At 38.8% G+C, this 25,954-nt stretch overlaps 1 protein-coding gene across 1 annotated transcript in view; it reads left to right on the forward strand.

Annotated features, from left to right (window-relative positions):
• Positions 1–25,954, forward strand: part of JAZF1 (JAZF zinc finger 1) — a 202,863-nt gene that overhangs the window by 160,842 nt on the left and 16,067 nt on the right. The window contains exon 3 of the mRNA XM_052799301.1: positions 9,303–9,499. Within this exon, the coding sequence (XP_052655261.1) occupies positions 9,303–9,499 (197 nt within the window). The remainder of the gene's footprint in view (positions 1–9,302; positions 9,500–25,954) is intronic.

Below are 25,954 nucleotides of genomic sequence, written 5' to 3' on the forward strand. Positions count from 1 at the left end.
AACTTTTTAAACTCTTATTTATTTGTAACAGAGGTGACAATATCATGCCAAACAGCAGTTGCCTTCCTGCTAATGAACTCCTTGAAGTATCTCTTTTGCTTAACTATTGCCTCTCACTCCATGGAAATTACAGAATTTTGAAGTTGTGGATAAGTTATAGCTCCTTCTGAATCTTGCTCATTTACTTCAAAATAGGGTGGAAAAAACTGAGGAAGGAGTGGGAGGGGAAAGGAAGAGAACTAGCAATATGTTTCTAATGTTTTGGAACTCACTGTTTCTCTCAAGTTGATTTCCGTGAGCTCTAATTTTGTTCCTTTTAAACACAAAAATGTCATTTGTTTATTTTAACAATGGCAGAAAGGCGATGTGGGCTTCTCCTTCAGTCCCCATCATCAGTCTAGGGGATAAGTAATGAATTTTCATTATGAATGAAATATCTAAAATAAGACTGCATCTGTCCTGATTACATTACTGTTCTAATGTTATCTATCCAGTGTGCTTTTTTTCTGTCAATTTAAAAAAAAAATAATATAACGCAGTCTGGATTTTGCATTTGCTGCATAACCTACGCAAATTCAAGAAAGAAAAGGCCAAAATACCATGTTGTTTAAGAAACAAACAAAAACCTAAGAAAAAAAAAATTCCTTCTTTGGAAGATTCAGAACAAAACATTCATTTCTAAGTAAACAGCTGTTTTTATGATGGGGGGAACATACAACACTGATTTTTTTTTTTTATTTTTATTTTTTAAATTTTAAATTAAAGATTACTTTGATGCTCTGCGAAAAGTAGATACAGTACAATAAGTGTAAGCATGGTACTAACAGAATAAAGAAGGGGGGGAACCAAACCAAACCAAAACCACAGAACTCTTTCCCAAACAGAAAATACTAAAATAAATATATTAAATATATAATATATTAAATAAATACAAAATGGGAAGGTAGGGCTTATGTCCAGTGTTTGGGATTTATGTTAACCTAAATATGAAATGTAATTCACAGTGACTTTTTTGTCTGTATATTCCCAAAATCAAGAGAGATACTAAATTCCTTTCCAGGACTTTTAACACTGCTTGTATCGATCGAGAGTGAAAAAACACACATGTTTTGTTGTAGGCAAGTATATGGTTTGGGATGGTTTGCTTTTATTCTGTTTGAGTGATAATAGATTATTTGGCATATCACCATCCATTAGCTCCACTTACATATGTTTAAATACGAAATTACTCAATCTTCTGAATCAATTTTCCATGCTAGAAGCACAAAATATCTACTCAGTGGATATTTTATTGTGTCTTATTGTATCTTTTAAGAACATGTGAAGAGCAGGCAATTAAAGTAAACCCACTGAACTCTTGCTCATATTGAACAGATTTCCTAAGGTTGCAGCCTTGAGTCTACTGACAACAATATGAGTATGACTACATGTTGTGTTCAAGTCTTTTCAGTGATGAGGCAGAAATGCAATGCAAAGTCTGCTTTTAACTTTTTTTTTAAGGTACATGTGCATCCTAATAATCTCTACTACATCTGTTGAAGATGCACGTATTCAGAAGATAATACATCCAATATATGGTGATAATATTTTTACATCTTGAAAACAGGTTGAATAATGGAACTGAAAGAATTGTACTAACAATAAATTATTCCTAAGACTAATAATAAAAAGAAATCTGATTCTGCCCTAAGATACTCATAAGGTTGTCATAAATATTCTTTATTTAGGACATAGGGAAAGCTTTCAACAGATGAGTTTGAGTGCAACTGGTACTGGGAATGAACACTGAATTCCTTTGTAAGACCTGATCTCAAATGAATGTGCATGTTGAAGTCCAACTTAGATGTGTGGTGTTTCTACAATATATGCTGCGCTGAAACTGTTGTTTCCAGAAACTTAGAAATGCCCTTTAATGATTTGTTTGATCTGGTTAGGGCCTGTTGTCAAATGTGATACAGGTTTAGGGGAGTAATTGAGAGGGGATTATTATTTTGTGTTGTTTCTTCCCCATTTTTGATGGTTTTTTGTGAAATCAGAAAAAACAAGACAAGCAAAAGGGAGTTTTGTTAAATCGTATGTTTTAACACTATGCAAATACTCTGTAATCTAAATAGTGAGAAGGAACGGGTATGATTATGCACACATCTTGATGGGGCTTTTTCACACTAATATTTCTTTTTAAGGTTTTTCTAAAACTGTAATGGAAGATCTCTAAAGAAAAAAAATGCTTGATAGCTTCTGTGAAGCAAGAGAGGTTGGTACAGAGCTGCAGAATACTTCTGTTTCCCCACACTACAAAGAATGGTGTGTGAGAGTGCTTGAGGGTGTTCATCAAATAATTTGAGTTAATGGATGGTATGAAACTTGCTCATATATTTATTGCCTCATTATCACATAAAGAGTATGGCAAGGCATTACTGGGGACATTGATTGTCTTTGCTTTGGCCCAGTTTTGTGAAGTTCAACTGAGAGAAGCCTTTCGTCCTTCCCAGCAGACAAGACAGCCTACTGCTGAACTCCCACCACTTAGATTTCTCCAGATTTCTCCTTAACCTAATAATAGTTCAACTTAACAGTTGTCTTCTCCTCCCAGCATTAGCTAAACTGAACCACGTTGCTTTGCCTTTGTTTGTAAAGGGATCAAAAGGTGTGGAGGACAGTTTGTGACTAAGGGGTTCAGTAGTGCTTTTCAGGGTCCACAGAGTCCCACCCTACTGAAATGGAGTCCTGCCTTGAGAAGTGGATCCTCCTAATCCCTCTTCAAAGTAGAGGTCTCCTGAAGTTTTAAAATACTGTATAACTAGAGGTGCTTTCCATCCTAGCCTTTTTTTTTTTCCTGAACACCGCTAATGTGATGAGGAAGACTGGGAGCTAAAATTACCATTCCCACCTCCTTATTTCTGTTCGTACAGCACTGAGAAAGAACTGCATAAACATCTTGAGACAAAACTGGGAAAGATTGAGGGGAAAAGCAGATATAACCAGCACCTTGCACTCACAGGTATACAGAGTAGCAGGAGAATTAATGTGGGGCTTTCAGTATGTAGTTAAGCTAGTGCATGCCCCATCTGTCAAGCACGTTTGACTACTTTTGATCTAAATATGATGCAGCCAAAAGGTAGCATAAATCTGCTATAAAGCACCATGGATTTTTTTCTCCTGTTTGCAGTCAGTCTTGGAAGTTGACCAAGTGTTGGGTTAAGGAGCAGTCTGCTGAAATAGGAGTGATGGAAGCTCAGCAACGTGATTTCTTATGTACTGGGAAAGGTGACGGGCTTTTCCTAGTACAGGTTAGCCAAATTAGGCAAACATGAATATGAGATGCGTGTTACGGTGAATGTTTTTCCATAATTTTCTGTGTGCTAATGAGAAAAGGTCAGAACTAATTCGGTTCTGCTACTTTTCCTGTTGCGGTTTAATGCAGCTTGTCAGTAGTGACACACAGGACAAGGTATGTATGTTATTGTCAGGTAGTACTGTCATTTTTTTTAAGCTGGTGTGCAACTGGACAGTGTTGTGGAGCAGTCCTGGGCCTGAGCATCTCCGCAGTGTCATCTGCTTGTTTTGCAAGCTCAGAATAATCCCCCTTCCCTCTCTTGTGTGCATATGCAGTAACTGGAGAACGATAGACTTGTGATTGCATCATCTCCTCTGTTTGCATATGTTTTAGAGTCTAAATCATAAAGAAACCAAATGTAGCAAATTAATATTCAGATCCCACAAGGTAGCTCTGATGCACCTTTTCACTGTCTGTGGACATAGAAACAGATCTGGTCCAAGCAGGGCTAACTTCCTGCATCAGTAAGCTGCAACAGTGAGGAAGAGGACGAAAGGGTGCCTCATACCCTTATGATTATTATTAAGAAGATATATTCTAAAGGGCAACTTTTTGTTTTTTTCCTGTTCAAGTGAGATCTCAAGTAAAAATTTTCAGTTTATTTGCAACTCACTTTTGTAACTACCCTCACCCTCAGTCTGGGTGTATGAGTCCAGAACTCTTAAACTGTCTTAGAATTGTGTGTAGTAAGTTTTATGATAAACTAACTCTGACATCATGCTGTGAGTTATACTGGGGCATGATCCTGAAACAGTCACTACATGCTAATAGCTCAAGGAAATTTCTGGGCGAGTGTGTTCTGCTTCTGTTCATTCTTGATTCCAAAGCTTTTGGGGGCAACGGGACTTATAAAACATTTCAAAGATTTGATCTGGAAAGGCTTTTTTTCATTTGAACATTGCCTCTGCTTTTTTGTGACTTTTTATGTTGGTAACAACAGCTAACGTTGGCTGTATTATATTGCCACCTATATGGAAGGTTGTGCAACACTTTCCATTATAAGACTGTTTCAGTTGCTTATTATGTTGCCAACATTCAGCTGGGCTGAATTTCTTGGGAAAGTTTCAATAAAAATACTTGAACCATTCCAGGGAATGAGAGGAGGGGGAAATACTACATTTTGCTCATGTTTATTAAAGTTGCTGCAAGCACTTGATTCAGAAATCATTGCACCTACGTGTTTTGGAGCAGGGAGTTGAATTATTAGGGAGGTGAAAGGGTGAGGAAAGAAAAAATGGGGGTGGAAGAGATTTCTTCCTAAGGAGTGGGCTCCTCCCTGACGTTATGAACCATCTGCAGGAAAGCGCACACAAACCCCATGCTTGTTAAAACAGGGTCAATGAACGGCTGGGAACTGAATGATTCTCCTTGTTTCACTGTGCCTATGTGGTATATTGGATTTGAAGAGAGGGGCTTATGAGGTGTAAACACAATCCTGTGCAACAGGGAAGATGACTAAAATCTGCATAGTGGTGGAACTGGAGAGCAGGGTTATGGAGTTAAGAATAGGAGTTGAAAATAGCAGAGGTAGATTTGCTCAGCAAGGAGATGGATCTGAAGATGGTGAGAGAGACTATTAAGCAAGGAGATAGGATTTAACCGAAGTGATCTTAGAGCAGCCTTTGTTAGTTACAGTTCATTTTCTGTTTCCCACACATCTTGTGCATTTAAATGAGGCAGGGAAAATTGTATGCAATCATGTAATTTAGAGACCAGTATTCAACCTTAATTCCAGCATGTTTCATTTCTGAGCACTTGATGTTGCAACCATAATGTACTTTCAACATGAAAATTAAAGCCTTAGTTGGAAATGCCATTCTATACCCATCATTAAAACGCTTCTATTGTAAGCTTTGAAGAACACCACCATAGTTAGGCACAAGTATAATACTGCATTTCAATTAAAATGCTGAAAAATGTTTTATTTTAATCCATTTAGACAAGTTTCTTTTTCAAAACCATAGCACTGCCAGTGCTTCAGCAAACATGGATGGGACGATTTGGATCTGAAAAGGTTAATTCCATACTTGAGATATCAGGAACTGAACTACTCAACAGACACTGCCTTCGATTTCTCTCAGGTTCACAGTGTAGACAACAAATGACGTTTTGGAATATATCAAACATGCTTAGCCTAAACGGGAGCAAGTTAACAGGACAGGGAGAAGTTTCAGCTATAACTTCAAATTTTCCTGATTTTTATGGACTTCAACCAGACTGGTTATACCTCAATATTATTTTAACATTGTTATTTGTGGCCGAGTTTATTAAATAGCAGCGTTCATGCTGCTGCTTTTAATATCTCACCTCTCAATCTCTTATTGAGGTTATCTTCCAAGTTTTCAAGGATTTATAATGTTGCCGTAACATTTTCTTAAGGAATAAGGCTTCCTATCGAGAAGCAAGCATACATCATAGTACAAATTCCAAATATAGTGAACTAGAGGTTTCCTAGTTAAAGGAAAGCAAACATGTACTGGAATGCTGATTTTATTAAGGTCCTTTTACTACTTTTTTTCTTAAATGAAATTTAGACTTCTATTTGAGGACTGTGTTATCAATAATATCTGCACCCTTGTTTAGAGAAGAGGAATTTAAAACTGAACTGTTACTATGGATATCTGCTTTTAAAATATTAACTTCATTAAAATGCCATATCTGGGTTTGACATGATGTATTGTCTCTGTTCAAAGAAGATAAGCTCTCATGTCATATACCTGTTTATTAATGTCTGCGGATTGTGTGTTGGTGTTACATATAGTGGCAAAGATCTACTTATTAATGCCTTCATGGTATGGATGGACAGGATACATCTTTATTGCTCTAATGGTACTTAAAATGTTATGCCACAGTATTTTGAGGCTGTGTTAAAGTACACAAATCTCTTTTGAAAAAGAGCTGGTTTTTTGATACCTAGGCCAAATTTTTCTTTCATATTTGGCACAGATGCCTAAAACCCCATTTTTTTCTTTCTCCTTTCCCTATGCACCCCTTACTGTTAAACAAGAGTGTTTTTTCTCAGAGGTCTCTCCATAAGTGCAGTCAGGTCTGGACTCACGGCCAGTTGAATCTACCCAGCTTCCACCCAAACAGCCCATGTTTTGCAAGCAGTCACAAAATGTTGGGTTTCTGTGGAGCCTAAACAAATATAGTGATTCATATTAATTTAAACTGCTGGTTGAGGCCCAGAGGAGAAACTGGACTGTCCTCCTCTAGCACCATGTTGCAGATGCTGTGGCACATATTATGTATTGCTCTGAGACCAGTGTGACCAGATGGTCATGTTCAGTGCAATTGTTGTGGTACTACGATCTGCAGAATCAGTTTGCGCAGCCAGCCTGTGGCCTGATCCTTCATACGATGGCAGGATATAAACTGTGAACCAGATGACTGATGTGGCGGTATTCCCTCTGCCTCCCTCTCCTCAGGGTCTGCTGCTCTTCCTCGGGAGCTGAAGGTGGATCTCCCAGTCTTCTAGTGGATTCTGGACGTATGCCAGAGCTTGCTTCCATGTCTTCTCATATGATAAGGAACATCAAGTCACACGACAGGCAGTTTGGTCACATAGCAAATATTGTTGTCACATGACAAGAAATTTGGTAGACTGATGGGTTGGCCCTGGCTATCAGCCAAGTGCCCACATAGCTGCTTGCTCACTCACCCCCACACCTGTGACCCCAGCAGGATGCAGGAGAAAATAGGAGGAGCAGAAGCGAGAAAACTCTTGGGCTGAAATAAAAGGAATCACTTACCAAGTACTGTCACAGGCAAAACAGACTTCACCTGGGGAATTTAACTTAATTTATTGCCAACTAGCGTTAAATACTTAATTACTGATTCAGGTATTGGTTATTGAGAAACAAAATAAAAACCCTAAAACACTTGGAGGGGAAAAAAGCCATCTTTCCTCCCTCTTTCCCAGGCTCACCTTCGCTCCCAGGCTCATTTCACTCCAGACATCTCTCCCCACCTGCTACTGCTGCAGGCCACGCTCAGTCCTTTCAGTGAGGCAGCAAGTGGTGCAGGGGTTGGGGTTGGGTTGTAGTGGTTTCTCTCTGCTGCCCCTTGTTTGTCACTCTTTTCCTGTGCTCTGATGTTGGTCACCCATGGGCTGCACTGTCTCCAGGGGTGTACCACCTCTCCACCATGCAGCACCTCCTATGCCTCTGACCATGTTATTTTCTGATTCCCTCTGTTGTTTCCTCCTCTGTTCCCTCTTCCTCTCTCCCTCCAGTGTTTTCTACCCCTCCTTAAATATGTTTTCACTGAGGTGCCACCAGCTTTGCTGATGGGCTCAGCTGTGTCATGTGGTAGGTCCACTGTGGACCTGGCTGAAACCAGCTGTGACTGGCATGAGGCAGCCCCTGACCTCTTCTTGCCCTGCAGCCCCCACCGCTACAAAAACCTGCCACCTACACCCAATACAACAACTCAGTATCTTCATTATTTCCTCCACAGACTTGTTCTCTGTGGCTGCTTCTATCCCTGAGTCTGTCTCATTCTCTTTCCTAGGCTCCTCTGAGGAGAGTGTGACTATTGAAAGAAAGCCAGGTCACCCTCGCTTAGTCCAATACAAATAATTGCTGGTAATTTTTGTCATTCTGTTTCCTTACTGGATTGCAAATGTGAGTTTCTGGGCGACAGCTGGCTCCAAGGCGAGTGCAGGGTACTGGCTGCACTGTGTTCTCACTTCTCTGAATGTGCTCTTCATGGCTTGCCAAGGTTGCAAGAGCTCATCATGTAAGGCTTGTGTCTTGGCTAAAACCTGGTTTACTTTGTCTAACCTGGTCAGACAAATGTCTGGGTGTAACTTAACTTTTTATTCTGTATCACATGCTAGTGTGTATTGTTTTATTCACTGACAGGCGTAGTTTGTACTTCGACATGAAGGACAGAGGACTGTATGGACAAGGTGTTTTATTTTAGCCTGTCTTCTTAGGAATCCTTTAAGATGGTTCCTTACACAGTGGAGGGGAAAGGCAAAAGATTAAAATATCTCTTGAATGCTAAACACATGAAGTCTGAGTTGCAGAGATCCTGTTGTGGGGTGAACCCCAGTCCTTTCAAGTGAGGATTGATACAGGTGCCAGCAGTGATGCTTTGCCATGTCAGCATAATGCAGTATCAGGTGTTCTGGTGTAACTCTGCATAGGCACTTGGAAGGAAGGTGGTCTTTTTCACTTCAATTGTTCTTTTTTGGAAGGAATCAGAATAAATTATTCCAGGTGGGAGATCCCATGCAAAAAGTTGCAGTGCTTGAATTACTGCACTACCGGTGCACTCCTTGTGTTGTGCTGGTGGAATTCCCTCTCAGCATCCTGCAGAGATGAACCTTGAGTTGTATTAGGCCTTCAGCAATATGTACCAAAGCTCTACAGAGAGACCTCATTTGGTTTTCAAGAGTTAGGAACTCCAGTTTGAGTAATTGCAATTTAATTGGACATGTCAGGCAACATTGTCTAAAACCTTTAGAAAAAGAATGTGATTATCCTAAGTTGGAAATGCTGTATATACACAGTGTGATTCATACTATCCCTTTGACCTTCAGATTCAATACATTTGCCCCTAACATTTTTCTCCATTCCAGCTACTCAGGTACTTTTTCACAGAAGGATTGAGTGTAGTTATTGTAAAGGTGTGAGTATAGCTATTATAATACTGTGTTCAATGCTGATCCCTGGTTGAAGTTTAAAAAAAAATTGTGTGTTTGCACATGATGTAAATGTCTAAGGTAAGTTCTATTGAAATCAGAACTGAATGGCCCAGATCTTGAATACTGGAATAAAGCTGTTGATAGAGAAGTTTGTATTCTTGAAATCTGTGTGTTGCAGAGAAACTTGTCGTGGCTGAGTTTGAAACTCCATTTGGTCACTTGAGGGTGAAAAATACTTACTTTATCTTTACGTAAAGCTTGCTTGTGGACAGCGTTTCAAGCCTCTCATCCTCATTATTGTCCTTGTTCTAGATTTATGACTGATGCAGCTCGACGTGAGCAGGAGTCTTTGAAGAAAAAGATTCAGCCAAAACTCTCTTTGACTTTGTCAAGCACAGTGTCCCGTGGGAATGTATCTACTCCACCTCGCCACAGCAGTGGAAGCCTTACTCCTCCAGTCACCCCTCCAATCACTCCCTCCTCTTCATTTCGCAGTAGTACTCCTACAGGTAAGCACCAACTGTTTGGTTTATCCCAAATAAACTAGCAATTTTGCTACCTGACATTTGGAGAACAATAGACATACTGAGGCATTGGGAAGAAGAACCCCTAAAAATAAAACAGAAAAGCTTTGGGCTCCTTTATTTGCATTTGGTTTGCAATCTCTAAAATGTGTTTGGGCATTTGTTTCCAAACGCTTTGCTAAAGCAGAGAAAGACAGTAACTTTAAAAATCGTAGCTGAAATTATTACATGAAGAAACTAACCTTACCAGAAATACCAGATGCGCAAAAGAGCCCTGATGTATCAGTAGGAGAGCTCTGCACATGGTACAGTGCAAGTTTAAGATACAAGTCAGCCCCCTTTTTTGGGGGGGGGGGGGGGGGGGGTGTTGAGGGGGGTTGAATTTATAGATAAATGAGTGGACAGGGAGGAATGTTCAGCTTCTGTCATCATGGAGACATGACTTTCATTAGGAAACTATGTTCAAAACCAGTAATGTGTGAAAAAAGTGATCTGTGTTTTCTTCAAAAACAAGTGTTCCAGTGGTTTTCCCAGGTATAAAATTCCTGGGAATTTTTTTGCACTGATTAGATAAACTGAAAATTGCTTCCTGTGCTGAACCAGATCTCTTGGCCCAAGTCAGTCTGGTTTACATTAGATAGAGATCTTGTCAGATAATTCTGATACACTTCAGATTAAACAACAATATTTCCTTCTAAAAAGCTAAATGCGTATAATACATCTATTCTCTTCTGTAATGAATAGGCTCAACATAACGTTCTTAATAGGAAATCACATGAGCATCCCTGTCTCGATAAACTGTTACGCCATGTGTTTTATATAAGCTATTTAATGTTTTAGTATTAATGATTAAATGGAAAAGTTGTAGCGGTCCTTGCGACACTCTGTCTGGGAGTTCTGAAATTAATTGGTTGTTTAGTATGTCCCTGAATATGAAAAATGGAAGCATGTTGAAAACAGTTAAATGATAAGTCCTAATGTAATTCAGAAAATTTTAGAATATTTTCTTAATTATCTCCTATTTGAAAAAAATTGATTAATTTCCTTGATATCCTACAGCTGTCAAAGAATTTCTGCTTTCTTTTGGTTTACTTTTTGTACAGCTCCTCCTGAGAAAGCTAATTCATGATGTGGTCAGGTAGTATAACTTTGCAGATCTGTAAGCAACACTGGTTAGTGATGTACTCTGAAACATGTTCCATCAAATACTAAAAAAAAAAGCCAGCATCTGTCTACTGAAATACTTTATAAATTTTTATTATTTATATATTTTTCAAACTTTTAAAGTTACTCAGAATGCTGTTTTACCTGTAGTTAGGAGAATCAGCCTGTTTTGGCTAACTTGAGTTTCTGGGAGTCCTGCCTGGCAGGTTATAAATAATACCAGCTTCCACTTTCTGCACCCTCTGTTCCAAGTTCCTTGTTGGAGCCCTGTTCCAAGGTTAGGGTTTGTAATAGCCTGGTAGCAAAAAATATATATTCTTTCTTGAAGTTGTTTTTTTTTTTAATGAGCTATCAACTGAATTGCATTTCAGCAGCCTCAGCCCAGAATTTCCATTTTCGTCATCTTAAACGGTTTTCTGGACCTAAAATAAGCATTGAGATTTTTCTGATAACTACAGAATTTTTCCCAGTGTTTGCTTGGCCTAGGATTTTGTTCTCCACAATGGTTCTAACTTACATAGATGAGGTGCTCAGAGTCATGCCGTGGCTGAGTTTCTCTTTCTGTCGTGCAGTGCCTGCAGAGGGAGCCCAGGAAGGCCAGCAGACTAATTTTAGATAGGCAGCTCACATGTCTGTTACTGGCTGACGCAGATCTTTTTCCCTCAAGTGCAAGTATATATGGCAATTGACTAGCAAGGTGATAAAACCAAGGGTAGTTAGGCAAGATCTGTTTCAGGGAAACAATTTAGAGTATGTAAATCGTCCTGCATTTCAGCCTCGCAGTGCCTACAAAACTTTCAAGCCCTACAGGCATACCCACCACTGCATCCAGTGAGAATGAAGAATATTGCTGTATTCCTTCTGTGCGGTCCTGATTGATTTGTACTCCGAGCAAACTCTTGTTAACTCATCTTTGAATACAGGTAAACATGTATGTTGTGGTAACTTAAGAAAACAAAGAGGCTGTTTTTCCTTAGGTTGCCTGAAAGGGCGTCATCTGGGTTGATGTTAAGTATTTAGTATAATCCAAATGCAATCATTGTCCTCATCCTCCTTTAGACCTATACTTTGTCAAAAATAAAATGGGATTGCTTTGACCCAATCTATTAATAAATTCAGAATGGCAGTTTCTCTTTTATTAACACCCATCTCAGTTGTTTGATACTTTGTTAGGGTACCAAACATAAGCAGTGTGCCTGGCATTACTGTTACTGCACAAGGTGTAACTCCAAGATGGTGATGCTTTAGATGCCAGAGAGAAAGCATGCCTTACAGGCTGCTGAGATGGCATACAAATATGCATGTCCCTCAGCAGAGAGTGTCTGTGCTATATGGCTGTTTGCCATTCTTGTTCAAGGTAGAAAGCAGGAACCTCACTAATCTTTTGGATCTTATTTTCCATGTACTGTCCTCCCATTAGGTATGCTGCTCATCTTGGCTTTCCTAGGTGTGGTAGTCTTATCTTGGGTGAAGCCAGCAGCTACCTGAATCCCAGTCACCTTTGTGCACATCCTTACAGCTAAGTCCTTCCATTTCCTGATGCTGTTAAGCTACTGTTGTCATTTTTCAACAGAGTGTAATTTCATATAATGATCTCTCATCCATGTATTGACCAGACTCAAACCCACTTAGCTTGTGAAATTTGATAAGAAACAGTTCATGGTGGTTTGGCTGCAGAGAATGTTTGTTAAGTTTTGCAGTAAAAATCTGTGCCAAAAGACTACAGGCCAAATTCGCAGACAGAGCTGAGCAGCTTCCAAGCTGACACACATACATGCTGCAAATGTTGCATGCGTATATATAGCACCTTCTTCTGCGTAAATGAGATTATTTACGTAGAAGCAGAAATATTCAGCAAAGAAGTGTGCTCTTTAAGGCTCTTCTTAGGTAATGAGGTAGACATGTATTTATCTGCAGACTCTGTATGTGTTAGTCCCCTGAAACGGCCCATTTGTGGTTTTGGTGGGAAGTAGAAATGCAGCAATTAATTTTCTATACCTCCCCTCTGTTCCCTCAGGGGTGACTGGCATGTGTTCTCTGCTTACATTTGGCTTTTTGTTCCCTCTCCTATAACAAGTTTTCTCTTCTTCTTAAGACCTGCATCCTCTAGTGATTGCAGAAATTTCACTTTAAAAATTTATTCCAGTTTTTGTTTTAACAATGGTGTCTCCTGGGAGACTTTGTTTAGTAGTCTTAAATGCTCTTCTTAGAGTTCGCAGGCAGGATTTAGCAAAAGAAATGGCTTCCATCAGCAATACAGACTCCTTAGGGTGATAGGGAAGTATAGCTAAGTAGCACCAGCACATAGCTTATTTTGGAAAGATGTTAACAGTTTGCAAACATTGAAATATCTCTTTATTTAAGGAGCGCTTAATTAAGTTACAAAAACTTCTGTTGCCTTTATTTTTTAATGTCAATTTTAAACCCACAGAACTAATGAAGTCTAGTTATGGATAAAAATGGGGCTGACATTGCATCTTTAACATACGCTGTTAATTTTTTAAATGTTTTCATACATCTGTGTGGCTCACAGATGAAATTTCCACTCCTAACTTCCTGGCTTTTGAGTGTAAGTCAGAGCATTGACATTCCTTTGAAAACTATGATATCTCTTCATACTGAAAAGCTTTAAAAAAGATTCAGTGATAGTAACTTATTGGTAATTCATTATTAAAATAACCTGGTTCCAATTTTAGTTACAGAAGTAATTCATAGTAATAAGTCTCAGACTTTAAAAACAAATTAAAAAAAACTAAAGCCACTTTTGCATTGAAGGAGTGCCAAAAATCATCTGAAACCACTGTTTTGTGTTTGTTTGTTTTTTCTTCCATATTTATGACTTTTTTTTTTTTTTTTTTTTTTTTTTAAATGAGTCCAGGCCTGGGATAGTAAATTTCAGCCTGGAATGAATTTTTGCCCTTCTTATAAATCCTAAAGCAAGAGTTTAATACTACCAACTGGCTTTTTAATGGCTCAACCCTAAGTCTTGCCCACCCCCCAAAAAAAGCTGGAATATTTGAAAACCTCATAATTAGCATTACATTTTGCACTGAAGAAACTGGCTCTCAGACTTCCCTTCCTGTTTATTTTGATTTTAATAGATTATAAGTTATAACATTTATGCTGGTTTAATAGGTATATAAACCTACTTACTGCCTGATCGTATTGGGCAGCGGATGGCAGCCAGTCCTGGCAGTGAGCATTGAGGATGCTATGGTTGGCTGGAATAGCTGTGGCCTTCTGTCAGTCCTTCCACTTGTAAAAGAGATGAAAGAGTGAAGTTCTCATGGGTGGTCGTAGCTGACCCCATGAGAGAATTGGCAAGTCCCATTTTGATTTGCAGCTGTCATTTAAGTAGGTGACTAACTGTGGGTTTATCTTATTAATTAGGATAAATGCCTTTCTGGGGAGTCATATTTGTGCGGTCATTTTTGATTGACTGGATTTGAAAGATTTTACCTTTCCGTAATATGGCAAACTTCCTTGAAATTTCCACTAGCCCAGTCTCAATATTTACAAAAGTGACCCCATTTTCTACCCATAGAAAATACCTGACTTTTCAATCTCTTTTTTTTTTTCTTTCTAGTAAAACATGAAAGTAATAATTAATTTTAATTTGGAGTAAAAAATACTTTGTAGGATTGGCCTTAACCTTTAAGGAATCTAAGATCTAAACAGTGATACTGTAATCAAATATGCCTAAAAATTCAGTACAGCAATATTATAAGACTTTAAAAAAAACTATGACTGAGGCTTTCAAGTTAGTACTATTGATGTAGAAACCATTACATTTACCATCTGAGGATACTATCTGAATGATGATCTAGTAGATCTATAGTAACTGAGTAGTTTTTTTAGATACATAGAGCATATTCTTGAACTGAAATCAAGACCGCTTTGTAGCTGTGTCAGTAATCATAAAGCTGCACTGTTTCAACCAGTTAGAACATATCATGTGAAATGGGCCAATTTTTTTCTAGTAAGTCATACTAGTGGTGCACCATGACTTTATATAATATGTGATTTAAAGACAAAGTGAAATTCAATATATTTTCAGTCAAAAAAAAAATCAGTCTTCACCTAGTGTGTATTTTCAGAGCCTGGTATAATTAGAAGTACTTTTGCTACCTAGTGTGACTCCATTCTTAAATATCTACAATGATTTTAAATATGTTTGTATTTGTTGTAGGTTTAGTTAACTAAATTAGAGAGAATTGTATCCCATTTACGTTATTAGGGAGTATCTTCTAAGATTAAAATCGTGTATATGTAAACTTTTATTCAATAAAATCAATAGATTCTTATAACTCAGACTATTAACCTTATTCAGCTGGATTTTGTTCAGGATTCAAGTGCAACTATTGGCAAAACAGTGACCAAAAAATTACAGCTTCCTTCTTGTGTTAACAAGAGTTCTTGCTACTGATGAAATAGTTTAGAGCTTCATTGTTCCCTCTATGGGTGACTAATTTACAGGGGTGGGAAGTCTGCTAAAGATCTCCTTTCTGCTCCTGCCAAAGGCACTTGGGACTTGGAAATAAATCTGTAAGGATCCACCTTGCTTATGGTCCGTTAAGGACTTCTCTGTTGTGGGAGCTTTGGTTTTGGGAAGCGAAGCACTGTGTGGCAGTTTATGAGTTTTCCCAGTAAACCTTGTTATCCCAAGTCATGTTATGTCAATGACATGAGATATCATTCTTATAATTCTGCTGTATAGCATTTGCCTTTATGGATAACTCCTGAAGGAATCCCAAGGGCCTTCCCTTGAGTCTATTCCCTTTTTTTTCCAAGAATGCAAAAGTTGAAAGAAAACCACCCATTGTTTGCTGGTAATAGCAATCAAAACCACAACAGTAACCAGCCATTGGAATTGGGCATTGAAATAGAGTAACAGGCATGCTGGAAACTAGTATGGTTTAGATTCTAAATGTGTGTTTAATTTTTGTTACTTTAAGTTGTTTAAAAAATGCGTTGTCTTGTTGTAATGCAACAGCTCATTCCTCTTCGTAGGTATCAAAGGAGCTAACATTTCAGTACAGTTTCCATATGTTATGCTTTCAACAATGAAGTAATCATATGGCACAGACAGCTGTTATGCAGAGTGCTGTAGCAGCATGTTACAACAGAATCCAGCAAGAAAAAGAGATCTGCTCAGCTAAGCTACTTCGTAATTTTAAAGTGGACAGTAGAAATGTAAAATAACAGTATGTCCCGTCCCGTGTCCCGTCCCCGTCCCCCCCCCCGAAATGAATGAGGACTGAGAGAAGGAGGAGTTTAGGTGCTCAAACTTTTTTTGTTTATGGATGTGCTATTATTACGTAGCCAAATTGCTCTGAATTTGTAGCAGAACTGCTATTCGTATCAGAATCTCTTTGGCTTGTCACCAGGTGGCATTTCTGAACTCTATGTTGGATTGAATCAGAGTAGACTATGAACCATTAAATCCGCTATTCATTTGATAATCTGCAACAGCTTTTTCATTGGGCAATGTAGATTGGCTCAGTACTGCTACGGCTACAGAGAGCTTGCTCTTTCATGGTGGGATTCTTTTTTTAAGGGTAGTGCACTGCAAAATATTCTTTGATTAAGATTTTAAAGGTGCTTGAAATTAGACTTGGGAGTCAGAACAAGTCAGTGGAAACAAGTACATGATGGCTTTTTGAAAATCACGCTACAAATTCAGGTCATGTGCACTTAAGCACATGATTAATGTTAAGCACCTAATACTGAGGAGGTGAACGCCTGACTTTGAGAACATAACAAGTCTTTTGTCAGACTGGAATGAAGTATTCTGCACTTGGCAGAGTTGCAAGCTCGAGAATTTATGCATGCACAAAAGCCTAAATTAAGCCATTCACTTCAAAAACTCTTCACCTGCGTTAGTATATTGTAAATGCTCAGGTTTAGTTATTACACCTTATGTTAATGTAGTGTAGTATCATGCAGATGGAATTGAAAAAATAATGAAAAATAGAAATATCAAGTCAAATCCCAGGGCTTTTAAATTGTTGCTGAGAAGTAGCCTGAGAGTGCTACATTTTTGTGTGTTTGACTTATGGGGTGTCTAGCATAGTAAAGCACGAATCAACCCAAGTTCTACTGCAGCTTGAAAAAACACACTTTCAGATGTCTGAGGAACCATCTCATTAGTTGTTCAGATTGACAGAAGTTTCTACTTGCTTAATTGCCTGTGCAGAGACTGAAGAACTTGTATGCTATGTTTTTATTAAAAATCAGATATATAGACCCACTCTTGTATAAACAGTATGGGCAAATAACTAAGCCATACTTAACAAAATGAAGACCAAATTCTGTTCTCCAGCATAATGAAAGTTTGTCTGAATGCATTTGATACTTCAGGCCTGCAAGGTGCAATAAAATCTATGATAAAATATCTTGAGGCAACTGTATTGTGGTCTGTGGCAAAACTTCCCTCTGAGGGACTTCAGTGGTGCCAGGATTTCACATTTCTGTGCAGATGACGAAAGAGAACTTTCTTTATAATTACTGGAGCCAAAAGGGTTTCATCTAATTGCAGGTTTGGGGGCCTATATTAATCCCGCATGCTAATTAATATAGACATATGTTTGCCCAGCATTTAGCAGTCTGAGGCACCTATTCTAACAGAGCCTTATGGGTGTTCTTGTAAAAAATAAATACATAAATAATAATTTAAAAAATAATGAATGTCATTGTGCAAAACAGTTGATCAACATATGAGTTAACTATAATATATGTGTGTGCTTAGACATGGTATGAGATTTTAACATGAGCTTTTGGCTGAGGTCGTGACTGAGCATGAATAATAAGTAAAATCTGTGGTAGTTTCTAGTTTCTGCCTTAAGGAATAAAGCTATAGTAGGTGGTTTCCAATAACAATGAAAAATACTAAGTAAAAGTGCAATTATTTCCTATAGGGGTTTTCTTAGCACAGGTGGGATTTCTTCCCAGCAACAGCTAAAAGACATTGTTTTTTCAGAGCTAGATGCCACATTCCCCTTCTAGGGAGCCAGGCTTTAACCTCATACATATTCAGCTCTTTCTTCCGGTAATCCAGAGTGAAAAATGCTCAAGTGCTCGTCACTGTGCTTGGCTAAGTGCTTCAGAAATGGATCTCTTTTTTTCTAGCAGACATCTGCTGTCAAGTGGCCGTCTGGGTTCCTTAGAGAACCAAGAGTATGTATTATATTGGTCACTCACTGACAAAACCAAACCAAACCAAAAGAATTACATTCCCAGAACATACTAAAACTTAAGCTTGGAGGATCTGTGGAGCAAAGATGATCTCATATTGCTCGTGCAGCAACAGTGCTGTTGTCATATCTAGGGCCTGACTGCACGGCAAATAGTAATTACTAACTTACAGCCCCAAATCAAACAGCTTGAAATTATCATGAAGATCAAGAACATTATCTTAGTCAAACCTGCACAAATTGGTGGCTCAGTGATTTCCAAGTACACGTAGATTGTATGGAAGCAGCTGTGTCTTGATCTCCTGAAGCGGCTGGAGGCCTCTTCTGCTGAGGGACCACAGACAGACTGCTGCAACTCCTGTTGCTCCTGTTTTCTTGATCAGTTTTCATGGAATTCTGATAAAGAAGTGGCAGTAAGTAAAAGTAACTTCCAGTGGCAGATTAGTTTCTCATATTTACCATTGGAGATAAAAAATAACGTCCTGTAGGAGCGTGGAGGGGACTCTAGCACCAAGGTGTTGCTGAGGGTCAAGAGTCAGGAGGGGAAGTGGAACAGGTGTGCAGAAAGGAAAAGGGAGAGAGATTTTGCCTAAGAAATCTAAACAGGACCAGTGTTTACAGACAGAACTTTTCTACTTAAGTTATTTCATTTTTATCTTTGATCTACCAAAGACTATCTTGATTTTCCTCCTTTGTACTGTTTTGTTACATGCCATTTATTGAAATCTAGCTGTGTGATTATCTGGGTACCTGCTCTGCAGTTTGGCTGGACCCTAAAAGAAGGATGAGAGTTGGCCCAGGCTTGATGGCTATTTCTCTTACAAGGGAGGCCATGGTGTCCTTTTTTTTGTCTCCTAGGCAAAACTGGAGTCTTTAAGGACTCTGCAAACCCAGCCCCCGTTTGCTTTACGGGAATTATCTGGTTTGTTTTACAGTGGGTTTGGGACTCCCCAAAGGCCACCTCTTTCAGTGTGGATAGACCAGGTGAGAGAGGAGTGTCGGTTAAGTGTTTGCAAGGAGCACAGGGCCCCAGGTGCGTGACTACAGTTCTTTCAAAGTCCTGTAGCTTTGGGTTACAGATCCTGGAGTATTCCTGCAGGGCTGTGCTAGACAAGCTAACACAACCCATGAGCATCTTACTTTTTCAGAAGTTTGGGATTCCCACAGACCAAGGCTGTAACCTTGTAAAGATGGAGCAAAATGATGGGGATTTTCCTTTAACTAACCTTTTCTATGGTTTTCACAAGGACACATATCATGATAACCTCTCCTGCTTAGTCCTTTTTTAAACTCCATCCTAAACTAACTTGTAACCTAAGTACAAAAAGGCCTATACTACATTCACAAAATTAAATTCTTTTTAAGTGGTGCTTGTAACAATTGAAATTACTTTTAAAATTCAAAGACCATTTGTAAGTGTATATAGAGGAAAGTAAGACAGGTAAAAATAGCTGATGGGGGAAAAAAGGGCTGTGCTGTGAGGGGAAAATACATGAAGGCTTTTTTTTTTTCTTCTCGTAGCTTTCCTCTGCAGTTTCTGTTGTTCTTCCTTTTCGTGCTTTATTGGGTGCATTTCCCTTATAATTCGGTTAAATTTCTCATTTGCTCTTTAACTTGGCAGTAAAAATGTGTTGAGCCCAGTTTGCTATAAAAATATGTTCTGGCAAGATTGACTTGGTTGTCAGATTTCATGCTTGCCAGTAGAACTCTGAATCTTGCCAGAGGAGAAGGCATATCAAAAATGTAACATTTCATTTTATTTATCTCATCTCATCTCATCTCACTCACTACAGGTGGCTTTACACGTAACCTCTTGTTTGTTGTACTTCATCGTCCCACCCCCTTCAGAGCATTCTTGTTTGATACAGACATAAATTGCACTGGCAATTGTAAAGCTACTGTGCTGTAGAATTGTATTTTAGCTGCACGTACCTGTAATTAATTGTATGGGAATTTTCACAGTACTCTCCCCAAGGAACAATTTCATTGAAAAGTAACCGAGTTGTCTAGACTATAGCAACTCATAAAATCATCACTAGTTTTGGTTTTTGAGCTACAAAGCAGCAATAGAAACATGGCTTGTAGATTTAAAGTACTTCCAAGCACAGGAACTGTTTTATAATCCCCATCGTAGTAGTCTAACCTGGCAAGCCATTTTTAACAGGGTCAAGAACAAAAAACGTACAATAAGGTTAAAGTAAAGATTATCTCTGTGTTAATTTGTGATATGTTTTTTTAGTGTAGAAACGCACCCAGTGTACATGGACCTGTCTTCCTCCAAATGTGCAAAAAATACACATTTTTTAAAAGCACATTGTGCCTGCCTTTCACAGCTTGTGGCATAACTGGTTTAATGTAGGAATAGCTTGACACTCAAAAAGGAACTTAAGTGGTTCTGGGTAACAATGATGGCATTCATGTTTGTGTGTTTATACTGCAAGGGCCAACTGGTGGAAGGATTTTTATTTTTTTTTTTTACTGTTTAGCTTTATAAGTAATCTGCTAATTACCTTGAAAATTACTAACTGAAAGCACAATGTTTTTCAGAAGGGTGGAAACTGTAGTTGGGCACATGGAACTTTTAGGTGCTTATTTAAATAGTGTATACATATATGCACATATACATACATTAAAAAAAATTACACTGTGAGATTAAACGGGATTTGGTTGTACCATTGTAGTGCCTCAAGAACTGAAAAAATCACTTCAGCTATACTAGCACTGTATGTCTGCATACTGAAAGCAGTTACAGTTTTCAAAGAGTTTTTACAGTGCCTAGCAGAAAAAAAAGCATACTCATTTAGGCCAGCACTTCAGTGTGCTGAAGATGGTGAAACTTAAGCAAATGTTTGAGTTTTCCTTGCACTGTAGCCAAAGCAAATCAGAAGCAGAAAAAAGCAAGGACTAACGTGCCATTTCACACTCAATGACTTAAAACGCAGAGAGGTTTATTTCACAGGGGAAATGGTGTATTGTGAGTCGATGTTACCCAGTACATGATCATCAAAATGATGTAAAATTCTAGGAAAAACAGGGTTGTTTGTAGCTCTCAGGTATTACCAAGTGAGCTATAGGCTATGAAACATTTGCTGACCCCCAAAACTACATATTCTCTTGTCTTTTTAGCACTTGTGGCCTGGCAAGTGAAAGACACCACCCTAATTCTTGCTGAAGATGAAGGCTGGTGCTTTGTCCATGCTAGCATAGGCTCCCTCTTGTAAGGTGTTTCCATATATAGTCAGACAGCATCATTCACAGCAGTTTCTCAGCACTTTTGCCTCTGATGCCAAAGGGATACAAGAAGCCAAGGAGCAATGGAAAATAACAACTTGAAAAGTACTTTCTTTTCAACTTCAGCCCAGTGATATATCATCTGAAACAACTCACACCTGCTAACATGTTTTGTACACCTGATTGAAACAGTGATAGCCTCAAAGAAAGGTTTGTGACAGTATACTAGGCACAGTGCAGATTTTATTTTATCAGAATCTTTTTTTTTTAAAAAGAGGGAGGGGAGACGACTGCCCACTGAATGTGTTCTTCTGTTTGGCTGTTAAAAATGCATGTCTTTCTCAGAAACACAAAGTAGAATTAATTAAAAAACATAACAGATATTTCCTCTAGATTTTCTGGGTAGGCAGGATGACAAAAGCCTTGATTCTGGCTCAGTAATCAATAGGCATTTTAGTCCTTACTGGTAATTCCAAGTATTATCATTAGGGCTATCTTTCAAATTATACCGATGGAGTTTCTTAAATCTAGATGGTCAGAGCATTTAAAAGCAGGCAGAGAGAAGCGTTAAGTATATTTTCATGCAAAATAAATCCTCCTGCCCTTCAGTGCATTGAAGTGGAGAATCTGCCATTGCCTCCCTTGTTGCTGGTCGGGGGTTTGTAACCCTCCTGGGGCTCATAAGCGTGAAATTCCCTTGGCCCGAAGCTGCTGACAGAACGCTGAGCTGCCCTGGGTCTCCACAGCTCCGCCACACCCTGGTCCTCCATGGGCAGCCTGCCGCAGGATCCCTTTGCCATGATTCAGCCTGTTCACACGTAAGGGTCTAAGGTCCGGTCCAGAAGCATCTTGGAAACCCCCACGTAGCTGAATCCTGCTGAAATCAGTGGTGCTCCTCGTGTAGTGAGTGCTACCTGCACAGTGATAGCAATTCCTTGGATTGAAGCCTGGTTGTAGTTCGGTGCGTCCTTGCTGGGTTTGTGCGCTGATGAAGGCAAAGCGCACAGCCATTGGGGTGGATAAGGATTGTGTGCATTAGCAGTTTTATGGCCTGTACTATAAGTGGCTGAATAGCTTTTGTACAGCTGTAAAGCATGTTTAACCCAATGTTATAAAATACATCTCAAATGTATTTTCATAGGTTCATAAACTGTAGTTCATTTATGTAGGTACTTTTTATTGTAATCCTTTATCTTAAACATGAAACTGTTTCCTGATACCGTTTCTGGGTTTTCCTTCTTTTTTATGAAAAAGGGGGAAAAGAAGAGAAAAGAAAAACTGCCTTTTTGTTATGTGCATCAAGAGAGTCCTTAAGTACAGTAATAGTGCCCTGAACTTGTATTTTTGTATTTCTAACCTCAGAATGCAGGCCTAGCAACTCAAAAGCCAAAATAACATTAATTATGACTGTTCTTCGCTGTGGTTTTTGGAGTATAAGTTTGGAACAGATGTTTGGGGGGAGAGGAGGGGGGAGGAAGGATGGATTGTTTCTTTTTCTCAGTCCCAACTGGTTTTAATTCTTTCTTGAACATTTTGAGAATATCTTTAAACATTTGCCAGAGTTCAATTAACATGCTGTGACTAAAGGTGGAAAATGTCCTACTTTGTTTTTCTTCAAACATATACCTGCTCTTGCTGCTCATGCCAAAGCCAGAAAAAGAAAGGATTCCAGCTGGTATAGGTTTTATTACTGTTACATTAATTTGCAGGTTAAGCCTCAAGTTGGGAGGGGTCTGCTGGATTGATTTATTTATTTACTTTTTTTATTTTCATGATTTTAAAAAAGTGCCGTGTAAAACACTGCCGTTTAATTACAGGAAGGTTATGCTCTTTTTTGGTGAGCGTTTAACAGCTTATTCTTGTTTACATGAAATTGTAGAGATCTAGTTTTAAGATATGTTTAAAGTGGAGATTGTGTTCTTGGGTTTATCATGTTTTTCCTGTACTATGTGTAAACAGAAGATTGTACATTATTGAAAGCCCTTTTTTGTGGAAAACAGGATTGGGAAAAAAAGTTTATATAAGAATGCAAAATAACTTCCCGAGACTATTGGCGCAGTGTGACCATAAAACCTCAACAGCACATTGTGCAGTGACATTATAACAATTTGCTTTAGCACCTCTGCAGCATTCTCAGAAAGTCCTGTTCTACAAAACACATGCCGTGGTATCAGTTGACTGTTTTTTCCAGAATTGGTTCTTTACACGCATGTTTTTGTGATTAGTTGCTGTTTCACAAGTAATTGGAAGTGCAGAAAATTTTTTTCTTATTTAGCTTATTACATGTATGTTTTATTTGCATACATTTATAAATTCAATAAGTGGTAATATATCTGCTTATACAGCTGTGCAAGCTCCTTTTAGTGAATTTATAATCTCTGGATTGGGATTTTCTGTCTTTTAGTTTTAAAGACTGTTCTTTGATATACCAATATCAAGATACAGATGTATCAAGATAGAAAATGGCACACAATTGCTCCTAAGGCCAGATAGAGTCCAGCTGCTGCACCAACCCCTGTATTGGCTCTGGAGGAGTATTTTTTTTTAACCTGTTACTAGTTCTGTTTCTCTTGTAGCTCAAAATGGTGAGCAGATCTCATGTGTAAATTGTTCCCAATTTTACTGATAGTGAATAAGAATATATAAAAATAAATAAAAAACTTTATGTTTCTTTTTACCTTTTATGTTTCTTTTTACCTTTATCATTTTAGCTTTACCTCCAGGATTTTAGGGTGATTTCCCATGTAGGCTAGCTCAGGTGAAATCATTCTATACCAAAATACAGTATATTCGATTCTGTGTTTTACCTATAGGATCTGAAGTGTTTGTATGCTTTCCAAAGTGGATTCAAACCTTGTGATTTAATACATTTTCAGTCACTTAAAATTCAGCATGAGCTTACACTGAGCATTTAAATGAAAACTAAAGGTGATTTGAAATGTTGGAATCAACCTATCTACCATTCCATTTAAAACACTCAGGTTATGCGTGGGTTGACTGCGTAACTGCTTGTGAGTTTGTCCTGTTAGAGGTACCACCCTCCAAAATGGCTGTGGAAAGTATCTTTTCAGACCCTTTCTGTGACTGTGCAAGTTACAGTTGCCATTTCTGTGGTGACTGTGAGAGAAGGTAGAGGGTTTCCAGAAACATCTACCTATATCCTTGCTTGCTTAAATGTTCCCTCCTTTGGTATAGCAGACCCTATTGGCTGAAAGCTACTTTTCAAATGATGCAAACAAACAAGAAAAAGTATTTTTTTTTTTGTCTAACTTATTTTCTCTAGTGCTTTTAAGTATCTTGTGCATAACAATAATGTTAAAAACCATACTGCTTTTTGTATTTGAATCCATATTCACATCATTATATGAGGTGCATTTTTTAAATTCTCTTGGTGCTTATTCGCTGAGCCTTGCTTCAGCCAGAGACAATAGATAATTAGTGCTTCTGAGTAGTAATACTTCCTAAACAGCTTGTTATTTAGCGCTTGATACTTGATCTGAGCTAGTAGAGGACTGGAAGGAAGGGTGGTCTCTCCAGAAGACATTTTTCTGGCCAAATCCTGCTCTGACTAGTGTCATGAGGAAGAGTAGGATGCTGGCAGTGGCGACAGCTGAAGTGCAAGGCGAGGGACGTGCTCCTGGCGTAAGCGTGTGTGAGAGCAGCCCGGCAGTGACCGCCGCAGACCACACAGCCCGTGGGACCCGCTGCGGGGGGGCTGGCAGCAGCCAGCAGGACATGCCCTGCCCCCCCACCCCCCCGTTCGGCACACGGCCAAGTCAATAATAAGTTGTAATTGCTATTTTGATGGCTCTTTTGTGATCGTGTGATCGTGCAGAGGGATGGAGGTCTCTGCCAGCCTTGGCAAGTGCCCATTTGACAAACCATAACCATCTCAAGCAGCTCCCTTGAGTGACAGCAGAGCTGCCAAGCATGCAGTTGGCTTTGAGAACAAATTTGCCTCTCCTCTCCCAGGAACGAGGTTCAGAGATATTTACTGGGATAAGAGAGAAAACTTTTAACTGCAGTGCTTGCACCCGTTGCCTGAAGAAAGGCTCCAGCCTTCACCATGGTGAAGCTGGTGCTCGCTTTATATAGGTGCTTAATCCAAACACTGGAATTGCACTTGCAATCTAAAATATCAGTGTCTGTAACGCTACACAGTGCCTTGTTTAAACTACCCTGGGTTTTCTTCAGTTGTATTACATATGTGTTTACATCATCTTCGTGGACGTGAATGATAATAGTATTTTTGAAAATACAAGAAACTAATCTGAATGGATCTTTCACAAAAGCTGAAAAACACTTTCTGTCCTCTGAGTCCCCTTTTCCTCCTGCCCCCAAAACAAGCAAGCAAGCAAAGGAAAAACCCTAGCTTAGTCTGTTTGGATGATCCAGTGTCTGAAATTTGTTGCCTGAGTTTGCAGAGCCAATGCATTGTGCCACCCATACCAGCTTGCAGCCAAGAGAGTCCTGCTACAGCTTCTAGACTAAAGACTTGCATAGCAGCCGTGATGCATGTTCTTTAACTGTTTTGTATTTCATTGCTCCTAGCATTTATTTCCTGTGCTTTATATAAAGGAAGAATATTTCATTTTGAATGACTTGATATGTCTTTAGATCAGCAATGAGTATCAGCTGTGGGAACATTCTCCCTGCTGGTGAGCGTGGAGGAAGACTCTGCATCCATGGGCACAGAGGGAAGAAGTTTGACAAATTCATAAATGTGCTTTAGTGTTAGACCAAAATTCACATAATATTAATAATTCTTTTTTTTTTATCAAGGAAGCTGTCACAATATGTGGGAATGCAACTTCTTAACATAAGAAGTGCTCTCGTAAAACTGTTTCTGTGG

Source organism: Harpia harpyja, chromosome 1 (assembly GCF_026419915.1).
Source record: "Harpia harpyja isolate bHarHar1 chromosome 1, bHarHar1 primary haplotype, whole genome shotgun sequence".
Classification (NCBI taxonomy): Eukaryota; Metazoa; Chordata; class Aves; order Accipitriformes; family Accipitridae; genus Harpia; species Harpia harpyja.